This window comes from Pantherophis guttatus, chromosome 9 (genome assembly GCF_059756535.1).
Source record: "Pantherophis guttatus breed Tessera chromosome 9, ASM5975653v1, whole genome shotgun sequence".
NCBI lineage: Eukaryota > Metazoa > Chordata > Lepidosauria > Squamata > Colubridae > Pantherophis > Pantherophis guttatus.
The window spans coordinates 2,597,142-2,610,443 of NC_142071.1; the positions used below are offsets into that span (position 1 = coordinate 2,597,142).

The window sequence follows — 13,302 nt, forward strand, 5'->3', positions numbered from 1 at the left end:
CAATGAGGAAGAAGGATTGAAACAACTTGTAAATAAGATGTCATCGCCAACACTATTTAGGGATCCTTTCTTTCCCTCCCAAAAGGGAAAACAAATCTCAGGGATGCTCCTGCCAACCCAATTTTTGGTGAGTAGGTCAATGCAACACCCCCTCCTCCCCACACCTCACCTTCATCCTCCGATACATCCAGAATCTCATCCACCGTCTCTGGGAAGCTCATCCGATGTTTGTCGCTTAATGACTGCAAGAAGCAACAAGTCAGGTGGGAGGGGAGCCTCAAAGGTCTAAGCCCCGTCTCTCTCTCTCTCTCTCTCTCTCTTTCACACACACACACAAACACCAAGCTTGAGGGTGGACCTTACCAAGAAGCTGGTTTCATCAGTGACAACTTTCAGCACATCGGTGACGGAAATGTAGCCCAGCCGCTTGGCGATGGCCAAAGGGGTGGCACCATTCTACGGAGAGAGAAAGAGAGTGTTTCAATATCTCAGGGGTTTCCACAAAGAAGAGGGAGTCAGGCTATTCTCCAAAGCAGACTAGATGACCTACAAGGTCCCTTCCAATTCTATTAATCTGCAATCTGAATTTAGAGCAGCTAATGGTCTCGACTATTCTTTCCAATATCTCAGGGGCTGCCCCAAAGAAGAGGGAGTCAAGCTCATCTCCAAAGCACCTGAGGGCAGGACAAGAAGCAATGGGTGGAAACTAATCAAGGAGAGAAGCAACCTAGAACTAAGGAGAAATTTCCTGACCGTTAGAACAATTAATCAGTGGAACAACTTGCCTCCAGAAGTTGTAAATGCTCCAACACTGGAAGTTTTTAAGAAGATGTTGGATAACCATTTGTCTGAAGTGGTGTAGGGTTTCCTGCCTAAGCAGGGGGTTGGACTAGAAGACCTCCAAGGTCCCTTCCAACTCTGTTATTCTATTTTATAGAAAGTGAACCTTGCTAATAAAAAGGGTGGAAGTTCCACAAAGATTATTAGGTGCAAACAGAAACGCATCCTATTTCCATAGCAAGGAAGATAAAGCAGGAATGGTTAAAACCGAGCATTTTGTTCGAAGAGGAGAATGCATTTAAAAACATCGTTCCCTTGGATACCACTTCTGGAATTTGGCATGAAAAAATATATATATGAAATTTTGACTTTGGTTTTGCCGATCAGATAGATTTGTCATTATAGAAATGGCTAGTTATATACTGATGTGTAAAAGTAAAAAGTTGAAACTGGGATGTTTTTATCTTGTACTATGCTAAAAAGAGTTGGAAGTCAATGCTTTTTTTTTTTCTTTTTTGCCTTGTACTTCACACTTTCTTTTCCCCTCTCTTTCTCATTCCCCTAATTTCCTATTTCAATGTTCCTTTGTATTTTATATATTGAATGTATGAACGAAGGGAGGGAGGGAGGGAGGGACAGAGAGAGAGAGAGAGAGAGAGAGAGAGAGAAAGAAAGAAAGAAAGAAAGAAAGAAAGAAAGAAAGGAAGGAAGGAAGGAAGGAAGGAAGGAAGGAAGGAAGGAAGGAAGGAGAGAGGGGGAAGGAAGGAAGAGAAAGAAAGAAAGAAAGAAAGAAAGAAAGAAAGAAAGAAAGAAAGAAAGAAGGAAGGAAGGAAGGAAGGAAGGAAGGAAGGAAGGAAAGAAAGAGGAAGGAAGGAAGGAGAGAGAGGGAAGGAAGGAAGAGAAAGAAAGAAAGAAAGAAAGAAAGAAAGAAAGAAAGAAAGAAAGAAAGAAGGAAAGAAAGAAAGAAAGAGGAAGGAGGGAGGGAGGGAGGGAGGGAAGGAAGGAAAGAAGGAGAGAAAGTAAGAGAGAGAGGGAAGGAAGGAAGGAAGGAAAAGAAAGGAAGGAAGGAAGGAGAGAGAAAGGGAAAGAAGGAAGGAAGAGAAAGAAAGAAAGAAAGAGGGAGGAAGAAGGGAGGGAAGGAAGGAAAAGGAAGGAAGGAAGGAAGGAAGGAAGGAAGGAAGGAAGGAAGGAAGGAAGGAAGGAAGGAAGGAAGGAAGGAAGGAAGGCCTGATCTTTCACAGTTATGCAAATCCTGACCGGGATTGTGTGTCAACTATTGTTCAAAACCACATTCCAAATTCTACCCCGAACCTGAATTTGGCAGCTTGATAAAATTATACCACCAGAGTGCACAAAGGGACAATCAACTTAGCAAGACGAGCCGGCCGTGGGCTGCTGTGGCTCATACACAGCTGGCTCTTGGATTTCCACACTCACCGAACTGACTTCGTTGGGCGACGCCCCGTGCTTGAGCAAAAGGGTGACTATGTCGGTGTGACCTTGTTGAGCCGCCTGGTGCAGAGGCGTATAACCCAGCTGAAAGGGGGGGGGAAGAGAGAGAGAGAGAGAGAGAGAAAGAGAGAGACCAGAGGAGTGAAAAAGGCATCATGGCCCTCCAACAGTAGGCATGTCAAGACTTCCGCCATCCGTAAAAGGGGTGGGGCTTCAGTAGCTTGGTTGCGGCTTCCATCTTGACTCTTTTGACCTTATCTGCCCATCTCTGAGGACAGTCCTATCCAGTGGTGAAATTCAAATTTTTTTACTACTGCTTCTGTGGGCGTGGCTTGCTGGGCGTGACAGAGGAAGGATACTGCAAAATCTCCATTCCCTCCCTACTCCTGGGGGAAGGATACTGCAAAATCCCCGTTCCCTCCCCACTCCTGGGGAAAGGATATTGCAAAATCCCCATTCCCTCCCCACTCCAGGGGAAGGATACTGCAAAATCCCTTTTCCTTCCCCATTCCTGGGGGAAGGACACTGCAAAATCCCCATTCCCTCCTCACTCCTGGGGAAAGGACACTGCAAAATCCCCATTCCCTCCTCACTCCTGGGGGAAGGACACTGCAAAATCCCCGTTCCCTCCCCACTCCTGGGGGAAGGACACTGCAAAATCCCCATTCCCTCCCCACTCCAGGGGAAGGATACTGCAAAATCCCTTTTCCTTCCCCATTCCTGGGGGAAGGACACTGCAAAATCCCCATTCCCTCCTCACTCCTGGGGAAAGGACACTGCAAAATCCCCGTTCCCTCCCCACTCCTGGGGTAAGGATACTGCAAAATCCCCATTCCCTCCCCACTCCTGGGGGAAGGACACTGCAAAATCCCCATTCCCTCCCCACTCTGGGGCCAGCCAGAGGTGGTATTTGCCGGTTCTCCGAACTACTCAAAAATTTCCGCTACGGGTTCTCCAGAACCTGTTGGAACCTGCTGGATTTCACACCCTTGGTTCTGTCCCATACCTTGGTTTTGGCATTGACATCAGCCTGATGCTGGAGCAGAAATTTCACCAGCTTGATATTCCCGTAATGACTAGCCACATGCAACGGGGTGTAGCCCATCTGAAAGACAAAAATAAACAAAGATAGACCTCACAATCACTGCTAGGCCTCACAGCCTCTCCAGCGAACTCCACAGCCCGCTCTGGAACCAGGAGAGGGTGAGTTCTAGTCCCGCCTGAGGCCTTCAGAAATCGTGGGATGCTCCATCACTGGAGGTTTTTAAAAAGAGACTAGAGACAATCACTTATCTGAAATGGTATATGAAATGCTTGAGCAGGGGGCTGGACTAGAAGACCTCCAAGGTCCCTTCCAGCTCTAGCCTATTCTATTCTGAAAGCCAGCTGGGTGACTTTGGGCCAGTCACTTTTTTTCAGCCCAGCCTACTTCAAAGGGTTGTTGTTGTAGGGAAAACAGGAGGAGGAAGATGAGTTGGATATGTTTGCATCCTTTGAGTTATTTAAAAACAAACAAACAATAAAGGCAGGATACAATACAAATAAACAAACAAATAAAATAAATATTATGGCCTCCCCATCTTTGCAAGATTGGAGGTAAACCATCGGGACAAGCAATCTCAACTCAGCTCATTATATCCCCTTTCTCTCAGTCTTGTGTGGGTTAAGACTGAGAGAAAGGGGATATAATATAATTTGTCCCCTTGCTAGGAATTCTCTGGCTCCTCCCACTGGGGGACTGGCTCCTCCCACTGGGGGGCTGGCTCTTCCCACTGGGGGACTGGCTCCTCCCACTGGTCTTGTGGGATGATGGAAGGGGACTCACCCGAGTCGTTGCGTCCACTTGGACTCCATGCCTGAGCAGGTTGTCTGCCACCTGGAGGTGTCCTTCTTGGGCCACCAGGTGGAGGGGGGTGAGGCCGCTCTGGAATGAAAAACAATCCAAGTTGCCCAAAGAAGAATCTGGATGTCAGGGTGCTGATTAATCCCATTCTGCTTTTGGAATAATCGCACCTTGATTAAGAGGTCGATGGATCGAAACCATCCTCTGCTACCAGGTGTCAGGGCGCCGATTAATCCCATTCTGCTTTTGGGATAATCGCACCTTGATTAAGAGGAGTGGATCGAGACCTTTCCTTGCCAGCATACTTTAAGAAAATAAACCAGAAGATATATCTTCTAAGAAAACTCATTTATTTGTTATAAAGAAAATAAAACATCTAACTGTCTAAAAAAATTAATTGTTACATTTTTGCAAAAGTTCTTATTGGCTACTTCTCAGCAGCCGGACGTCTCTTGGCAAGAGAAGAAAGAAAAGTGTGAGAAGGAATGGGGTGGAGAGAGACATGCGCAGTTTAGCTTACTGATAACAATTCTTGGCAAGCTACGGAAAGTTTGATAGTCCCGAAATGAGAGCTCAGCTGGTAAATAAAAAAACACAGTGACACTGGAAACTGATCCTCCTATCAGACCTGAAGAAGCTTCTTGGATGAGAAGCAAAACGCCTTCAAAAAAAAAAAACCCTACAAAAGTCCAGTTGCTTCTTGAAAAGAGCTCCTTTGGGACAACCATGATTGAGAATCTCCATAGACATTGGTCCTATGAAGATGCTCACCAGGCTTTCATCCCTGCATATTGTCTTCCAGCTCTATTCTGATTGATTGATTGATTGATTGATTGATTGATTGATTGATTGATTGATTTCCGGATAATTTCAGGAAAGGGAATCTAGCCAGGATCACAGAGAAACGACCCTTCCCGTAGAGAGAAATGATCCAGCCATTCTCTACATCCTTATATTCAAGGAGACATTTACTGACAAAGAACAATTCATCAGTGAAAAGGCTTTCCCCTTCAGAAGTTGTGGGTGCTCCCTCATTGGAGGTTTTTAAGAAGAGACGGGACAACCATTTGTCTGGCATGGCATAGGGTCTCCTGCTTGAGCAAGGGGTTGGACTGGATGACCTCCAAGGTCTCTTCGACTTGGTCATGAGAGCCAATATTGGACAGATTGCAACTTCTCTTTGTAGAATACCATGCAGATTACACATAAACCAAATTATATGATGAACTAGCTGGACGCCCATGCTTTTATGTGTTCGAGCTTAATCAATTGACACTTAAAGCCTGAAACTTAATGTAGAATGTGTAACTCCATAGCATCAGAGCGTGTTAATTAATATAAGGCAACTGGCACTTGGAACAGAGGGGGAGGGGGAGTAGAATGTCCCAGCCCACAGGCCAGCTGAGTCACATGCTGGCCACGCCCACGCCCGGTTTAGCGAAGGGGTAGCATCAGAGCGTGTTAATATAAGGCAACTGGCAGTTGGAACAGAGTTCTTTTCAGGTAGGGAGAGGGAGTAGAATGTCTAGCTCTATAGAGCACTGCACACCAGAACAACTAGACACAAGGACACTTTTCTCCCGAACGCCATCACTCTGCTAAACAAATAATTCCCTCAACACTATCAAACTAGTTACTAAGTCTGCACTACTATTAATCTTCTCATCTTCCTATCACCCATCTCTTTCCACTTATGACTATATGACTGTAACCTTGTTGGTGGTATCCTTAAGATTATATTGACTGTTTCCCTATGACTATCATTAAGCGTTATACCTTATGATTCTTGACGAACATATCTTTTCTTTTATGTACACCGAGAGCGTATGCACCAAAGACAAATTCCTAGTGTGTCCAATCACACTTGGCCAATAAAGAATTCTATTCTATTCTATTCTATTCTATTCTATTCTATTCTATTCTATTCTATTCTATTCTATTCTATTCTATTCCATTCCATTCCATTCCATTCCATTCCATTCCATTCCATTCCATTCCATTCACTCAAGGTCAGAGCTAAATTCGTCTGGGCTCAATCTGGATCTGCAAAAGCCAGCAAAATGCTTCTACTTCCTATAGCTCAAGTCCTGATTGGGATCAGGCCCGCAAGTTGAGCTATTTCCTTCCACAGCTTTCCAGATGGCGTGCTATCCTTTGTCACTCTTGCCACAGCAGGTGGTTTGTGGGTCTCTGTTTGGGGAAATTCTCCGAGGGTAGCGTTTCGAGGACAACCTACAACAGCTCGGGTCTGTCCACGAGCCAAGTAAAAAGTCCAAGGAGCAGAAGCAAAAGCAGATGGTATTTCCTCACTCTGTCTCATTTTATTTTTGTAATGAAAAGAAGCCAAAAAGGCTCGGGGCAGATCTTTATTTTCAGTAAAATAAAATTAAAAAAAAAAATTGGCAGTGTACAAACTAAAGAGGAATACTGCTGCTAAGTAGAATATTTGATAGCCTTCAACAGTCGCCAAAAAGATGGTATTTATAGAAAACCTACAAATAAATAGGAGAAAGCAACAGATTCCATCCAGTTGCTAATCCCTAAGTAAAAGTAAAGGTTCCCCTCGCACATATGTGCTAGTTGTTTCCGACTCTTTAAATTTTTAAACTGTTTAATTATGGGTTTTAATACAGGGATGCTTTTAATTGTGGGCCAAATTAATTTAATTGGATTTTAATACTGTTTTTAAATTTTGTGTTTCTTGTGTTTTATCTGTTGGCTGTTCACCGCGCCGAGTCCTTCGGGAGAAGGGCGGTATATAAATCTAAACAATAAACAAGAAGAAGAAAAAGAAGAAGAAGAAGAAGAAGAAGAAGAAGAAGAAGAAGAAGAAGAAGAAGAAGAAGAAGAGGAAGAGGAAGAGGAAGAGGAAGAGGAAGAGGAAGAGGAAGAGGAAGAGGAAGAGGAAGAAGACGACAATGATGGAGAGATCAGACTTCACATGCAGAAGGTTACAGCTTATCCTGGGCACCTGGGGGTACGCTTAAAATAGTGGAAAAATCATCGAACAGATTGCAACGAACTCCGTGGTCCCCTCAACCCTTCCCCATGTCCACCGCCATCTTTCCGAGGAGGTAACGAAGAAAAAGGACCTACTCACCTTGTTTCCAAGGTTGCCATTCGCCTGCTTGGAAAGGAGCAGCACCACCATGTCGGCGTGGCCCTCCTGGGCCGCCAGATGTAGCGGCGTCATTCCCTGCGTGGATTCCACGTTGGCGGAAGCACCGTATTGCAGTAGGCTGCAAGCCACCTCCATTTGGTTCTGCCTGGCTGCGATGTGCAAAGGGGTGTATCCGTTCTGTCGCGGGAGAGATCAGCAGGAAAGTTGCAGAGAAATCAGAAGGTCCGAAGTCTCCACCGTGTTTGGTCCTCAAGGAGCTGGAACCAAGCCCTTCTTGCATGGTTGAAGCTCCCAGAGACTAGAAGTGAAGCTGTATGATGACCAGTTAAGGGAATTGGGTACGTCTACCCTAACAATGAGAAGACTTAGCAGTCTTCCAATATGTGAGAGGATGCCACAGAGAATATTTGACCTATTCTCAAAAGCATGCTCCTTCCTTCCTTCCTTCCTTCCTTCCTCCCTCCCTCCCTCCTTCCTTCCCTCTTTCTTTCCTTCCTTCCTTCCTTCCGTCTTCCTTTCCTTCTTCCCTTTCTTTCTCTTCCCTTCCTTTCCTTCCTTCTTCCTTATTTCCTTTCTTTCTCCTTCCTTCCCTCTTTCTTTCTTTCTCTCCTTCCTTCTTTCCTTGCTTCTTTCTCCTTGTTTCCTTTCCTTCCTTCCTTCTTCCCTTCCTTCTTCCCTTTCTTTCTCCTTCCTTCCCTCTTTCTTTCCTTCCTTCCTTCTTCCCTTCCCTTCCTTTCTTTCCTTCCTTCTTCCCTTCCTTTCTTTTCTCCTTCCTTTTTCCCTTCCTTTCCTTTCTTTCTTATTTTCCTTCCTTCTTCCTTATTTCCTGTCTCCTTCCTTCCTTCCCTCTTTCTTTCTCTCCTTTCTTCCTTCTTTCCTTCCTTCTTTCTCCTTGTTTCCTTTCCTTCCTTCCTTCCTTCTTCCCTTCCTTCTTCCCTTTCTTTCTCCTTCCTTCCCTCTTTCTTTCCTTCCTTCCTTCTTCCTTTCCCTTTCTTTCCTTCCTTCCTTCTTCCCTTCCTTCTTTCCTTTCTCCTTCCTTCCTTCTTCCCTTCCTTTCTTTCTCCTTCCTTCCTTCCTTCCTTTCTTTCTCCTTCCTTCCTTCCTTCCTTCCTTCCTTCTTTCCTTCCCTGCCTGCCTGCCTGCATGCCTGCATGCTTTTTTGGGTGTTTTGGGTGAGCTTAAGAGAGGGAGGGGAAAGCAGAGACCACTGAGACCTCTCTCCCAAAACCTCCAGAGTCTCATATGTGCATGGAGGTTGCCCTGTGCTGCAGACGGGTGGCGGGACACGGCCTTGTAATAACTGCCCTCAGGGCATCCTTGCAGTCCCCGCTCCCCAAAACGAGCCCCTGTCTCGACATGCCTCTTACCCAGGCCACGCTGTGCGGAGATGCCCCCTTGGGGAGCAGCACTTTCACAATGTCCAAGTTGTTGTGGTGGACGGCAACGTGCAGAGGCGTTAGTCCATTCTGTGGAGGAGGCAGGAACAACATAAGAGGACTCACCGAGGGCAGTAGTGGCACCTCCCAGCCGCCGTGAGGCCGGATCCTGATACGCACCTTCCCGGCCGCGTTGGGTTGTGCGTTGCGTTCCAAGAGAGCCTCGGCTACATCCACCTTCCCGTATTTGGAAGCAACGTGCAGAGGGGTAAATCCTTTCTGGGGAGAAACAGGGAGTGTCAGCAACTGGGGACAATGGGAGGGCCCTTCTCTGGGGCACCCCACGCTGGCTGGCCCACACCTCTCTGCCCACTCAGATCCCACCCACCCCAACTGCAGAATCTGCCTTCCAGCAAGAATATAGGTAATCCTCAATTTACGACCGTAATTGAACTAAAATTTACATTGCTAAGCAAGATAGTTGTTAAGGGAAGAGGGGGGAAGGGAAGGGAAGGGAAGGAAGAGGAGAGGAGAGGAAAGGAAAGGAGAGGAAAGGAGAGGAGAGGAGAGGAGAGGAAAGGAAAGGAAGAAGGGGAGGGAAGGGAAGGGAAGGAAGAGGAGAGGAGAGGGGAGAGGAGAGAAGAGGAGAGGAGAGGAGAGGAGAGGAGAGGGGAGGGGAGAGGAGAGGAGAGGAGAGGAGAGGAGAGGAAAGGAAAGGAAGAGGAGAGGAGAGGAGAGGAGAGGAAAGGAAAGGAAGAAGGGGAGGGAAGGGGAGGGAGGAGAAGGAAGAAGGGATGGGAAGGGAAGGGAAGAGAAGGGAAGGGAAGGGAAAGGGAGAGGGAAAGGAAAGGAGAGGAGAGGAGAGGAAAGGAAAGGAAGAAGGGGAGGGGAGGGAAGGGAAGGAAGAGGAGAGGAGAGGAGAGGAGAGGAGAGGAGAGGAGGAAGGGGAGGAAGGGGAGGGAAGGGAAGGAAGAGGAGAGGAGAGGAGAGGAGAGGAGAGGAGAGGAGAGGAGAGGAGAGGAGAGGAGAGGAGAGGAAAGGAAAGGAAAGGAAAGGAAGAAGGGAAGGGAAGGGAAGGGAAGGGAAGACCTTCTTTCTCAACCTTAGTCATGGCAGTCTGGGATGCCTCTTTGTCTAGGAGAGCACAAACACAATCCAGGTGCCCCTCGCGGGCCGTGATGTGCAGTGGCGCGTGTCCAGCGGTGGTGGAGAGGTTAGCATCGGCGCCGCTCTCCAGGAGCAGCTTGACCATGGTGTAGTGCCCGAGGCGGCTGGCACAGTGCAACGGCGTCTGATCATCCTGAAAGGAGAAAAGACACACCTGTCTCATCCTAGCTTGTTGCGTGGCCCTGCCTGAATGGCCTGCCTTTTCCACGCTGCCCCAAAGAAGGAAGGACACGAAACTGTCTCGTACGAGGAAGTCACGAGGCTACAAACAGGTTGGTTTTTGATCCAATGAGTTGCGGCAACACACGAAGAACTTCATAATTTGTGTCCTTCAAGCCATCTCATGATTCCAGGGGTTTCCAAACTTGGCAACATGGCTGGCTGAAGAATTCTGGGAGTTGAAATCCACAAGTCTTAAAGTTGCCAGGTTCGGAGACCCCAACAGAAGAATCGAGTCAACTGTCCCAAAGGTGATTTTTTTTCAGGAGGCAACTGGATTTTCTTGTGTTTTGCTTTTGAAGACGTTTCGCTTCTCATCCCAGAAGCTTCTTCAGCTCTGACTGAATGGTGAGGAAAGGAAGGATTTATACCCCTTGCAGACAGCTGGTCATTTGCATCTTTTTAGAGGGTCGTTGAGGCCACTTGGGGGTTTCTCTGTGTCCTCAGTGTCACCTGAGTGGTGCAAATGGTTCCTGTAGTCTGCAATTTCTCCCCTCTGGAAATCCATTCCTATTCCCACGCCACTCAAAGTGGGGTCAACTATATCTAGTCAACTAAATTTCAACACTAACTCAGTTCCAGATAACGGAATTCAAGCGGGGTTGGACTTGAAATGTTTGTAGCCATGTAATGACACTAGGCAGATGCCTCGTTTAACCCCACCTCCCAGCTCTCCCCGTTTTCCTCCCACATGCAGCCACTAAGAAGGGAAGAAGCCATCCATCCATTCACTGGGACTTATTAATCCGAGGTGGCGCAGTGGTTAGAGTGCAGTACTGCAGCTACTTCAGCTGACTGCTAGTTCAGCAGATCAGCGGATCAAATCTCACCGGCTCAAGGTTGACTCAGCCTTCCATCCTTCCGAGGTGGGTAAAATGAGGACCCAGATTGTTGGGGGGCAATACGCTATTTAGTATACTGTCTTTGGTGTAAGCCGCCCAGAGTCCTCAGAGAGTGGGTGGCATAGAAATATGAATAATAAATAAATAAATCCCAAAGACAGACAGGTACCCACCTTCGCTGTGGCATTGACCTTGGCTTTGTTCTGGAGTAGATACTTTGCTACCTCGCTGTGCCCGGCCCGAGCAGCCATGTGGAGGGGCGTCTCTACTTTCTGTGCCAATAGAAGAAGAAAAATCAGAGAACATTCGGAGCTGAGAAAAATTCCCATCAGCCTCCTTCAGAATTCGAAGACGGAAAGATTCAGGTGAGGGCAGTGGTGGGACTCAGGTAATTTAACAACCGGTTCTCTGCCCTAATGATTTCTTCCAACAACCAGTTTGCCAAACTGCTCAGAAAGTTAACAACCGGTTCTCCCGAAGTGGTGACGAACCGGCTGAATCCCACCGCTGGATGAGGAGATTGTCTGCTTTTTTTCCCCTGAAGAACATTTTCATCTCCAAAAGCTACACAGGGTCAGACCGGGAAGCCAAATAAATAATATTTGGCCATTTCCAAAAATGCAGCGCAGATATATTCAGAGATAGAGGAGGAAAAAAGACGTTAAGTGCATTTCTCCACTAAAACAAATCTTGCTTATACCCTCCTAATTTTTCTTGTGGTTTTGACCAGGGAAGGGCTGCTGGGAGTTCGCAGGGGTTTGGGAGAACCTCTAGCTAAGATTCTGTGCAGTTCAGAGAACCCCCAAATCCCATTCCTGGCTGGCTCTGCCCCTCCCCTCCCAGGAGTCCCCACGTGGCCCGTTTTGGGTGCAGGTAAGTGCAGAGTGCGTGCAGAGGCTCAGGGAGGGTGAAAAACAGGCCCATCAGAAGTTCAGGCCCGTTTCTGGCCTCCAGAGGGCCTCCGGAGCCTGGGGAGGCCATTTTTGCCCTCCCGGAGGCTCAAGAAAAGCCTCCGGAGCCTGGGGAGGGCAAAAAACACCCCCTCCCCTGCCATGGTGCAGGAGGCTAACTAGGCCATGCCCACCATGGCCATGCCCACCCAGCAACCGGGCAGAAAACCGCTTGCTAAGCCCACCCCTGGTTTTGACCCTTCTCAAGACATTTTTTGATTACAGAATAACTGAGTTGGAAGGGACCTTGCGAGGTCTTCTAGTCCAACCCCCCGCTCAAGCAGGAGACCGTATACCATTCTCGACAAATGGCTGTCCAATCTCTTCTTAAAAACTTCCAGCGATAGAGCACACGCCTTTTCCGAAGGCAAGCTGTTCCATTAATTATTTCATTAATTAGTTAATGAAAGTTTAAAATTAAGCTTCAAAATCAAATTAAGCTAACCGATTAGTTTAATTAATTAATTTAATTGATTAAGTATGACATTGTTGCCGTTACCGAAACTGGATGGGATGAAACCCATGCCTGGAACGTACAACTAGAGTCGTATAAATTGTTCGAAAGAAATGATCAGTTAAGTCACTTAATTTTTTGCTCACCACGTTGGAAACATTGGGAGATGCTCCCCGTTGGAGCAAGATCTTGACGATAGAAAGGTTTCCCATGAAGGAGGCCACGTGAAGAGGAGTGAGACCCGACTGGCGAGAGAAAAACGAGAGGAAAATAAATGAATCCTAACTCTGTATTTGTCTCCATCCGTGTCTCTATACTGTAGTTAGAAACTGTCATTTACTTGAGGCCAGCTCTACAGAAATCAGTAGATTCCTGAACCCATGAGGCTCCGTTACCTCCGTCACGGCGTCGATGGAGGCCCCCGTCTTCAGAAGAAGTTCCATCACCCTGATGTGGTTCTTCTTACAGGCTATGTGCAGCGGAGTGAAGCCGTTCTGCAGGGAAAGGAGACCAATCAGCGATGCAGTGCAGGTATCTGCCTGGCCTCACCTTTATTTCGCTGGCCTCTACTCACCAGGGCCCGCGCATTAGGCTTGGCGCCCTTATCGAGCAGGATTTTGGCCACCCGGTGGTGGCCACAGTGGGCAGCCACATGTAGTGGGGTCAAGTGATCCAATGTGATGTCATCAATGTCGGCGTTATACTGCAGCAGAAGCCGCACACAGTCTAAGTGGTCACCTTGGGAGGCCATGTGGATGGGGGAGAGGCCATTCTAGAACAAGGAAAGAAGGATGAGCACGGAATGGCCTCGTAAGGGGTACTTAGGGAATAGGCAAGCGTGCAAACCAGCATCTGCATTTCCTGCGTTGGATGAGGATGTCACTGCGTTTTTTGTATTTACCAGATGAGCTATTATTTTTGGACTTTCAGACTTACCGTAGCTTGCCAAGTTTCTTATCTTTAAGCTAACTGCGCATGTCTACATTCTTACTTTCTTCTCAAAACTTTCTTTGTTCTCCTGCCAAGAGAGGTCCGGCAGGAACGTTGCCAAGATGTAACTAATTAGATTAGTGAGATGTTTTATTTTCTTTATAACAA

At 47.2% G+C, this 13,302-nt stretch overlaps 1 protein-coding gene across 12 annotated transcripts in view; it reads right to left on the reverse strand.

The window, feature by feature from the left end:
* ANK1 (ankyrin 1) overlaps positions 1-13,302 on the reverse strand; it is a 157,704-nt gene that overhangs the window by 45,748 nt on the left and 98,654 nt on the right. For all 12 annotated transcript variants that reach the window (XR_015729382.1, XR_015729383.1, XR_015729384.1 and 9 more), the window contains exons 10-22: positions 12,779-12,976; positions 12,600-12,698; positions 12,351-12,449; positions 10,974-11,072; positions 9,675-9,872; positions 8,753-8,851; positions 8,564-8,662; positions 7,176-7,373; positions 4,058-4,156; positions 3,239-3,337; positions 2,218-2,316; positions 364-456; positions 170-242 (exon numbers count right to left, since the gene is read on the reverse strand). Coding sequence is in view for 9 of the 12 variants with exons in the window: in XM_087875798.1 (XP_087731924.1) it covers positions 170-242; positions 364-456; positions 2,218-2,316; positions 3,239-3,337; positions 4,058-4,156; positions 7,176-7,373; positions 8,564-8,662; positions 8,753-8,851; positions 9,675-9,872; positions 10,974-11,072; positions 12,351-12,449; positions 12,600-12,698; positions 12,779-12,976 (1,552 nt within the window). In the remaining 3 variants the exon portion in view is untranslated. The remainder of the gene's footprint in view (positions 1-169; positions 243-363; positions 457-2,217; positions 2,317-3,238; positions 3,338-4,057; positions 4,157-7,175; positions 7,374-8,563; positions 8,663-8,752; positions 8,852-9,674; positions 9,873-10,973; positions 11,073-12,350; positions 12,450-12,599; positions 12,699-12,778; positions 12,977-13,302) is intronic.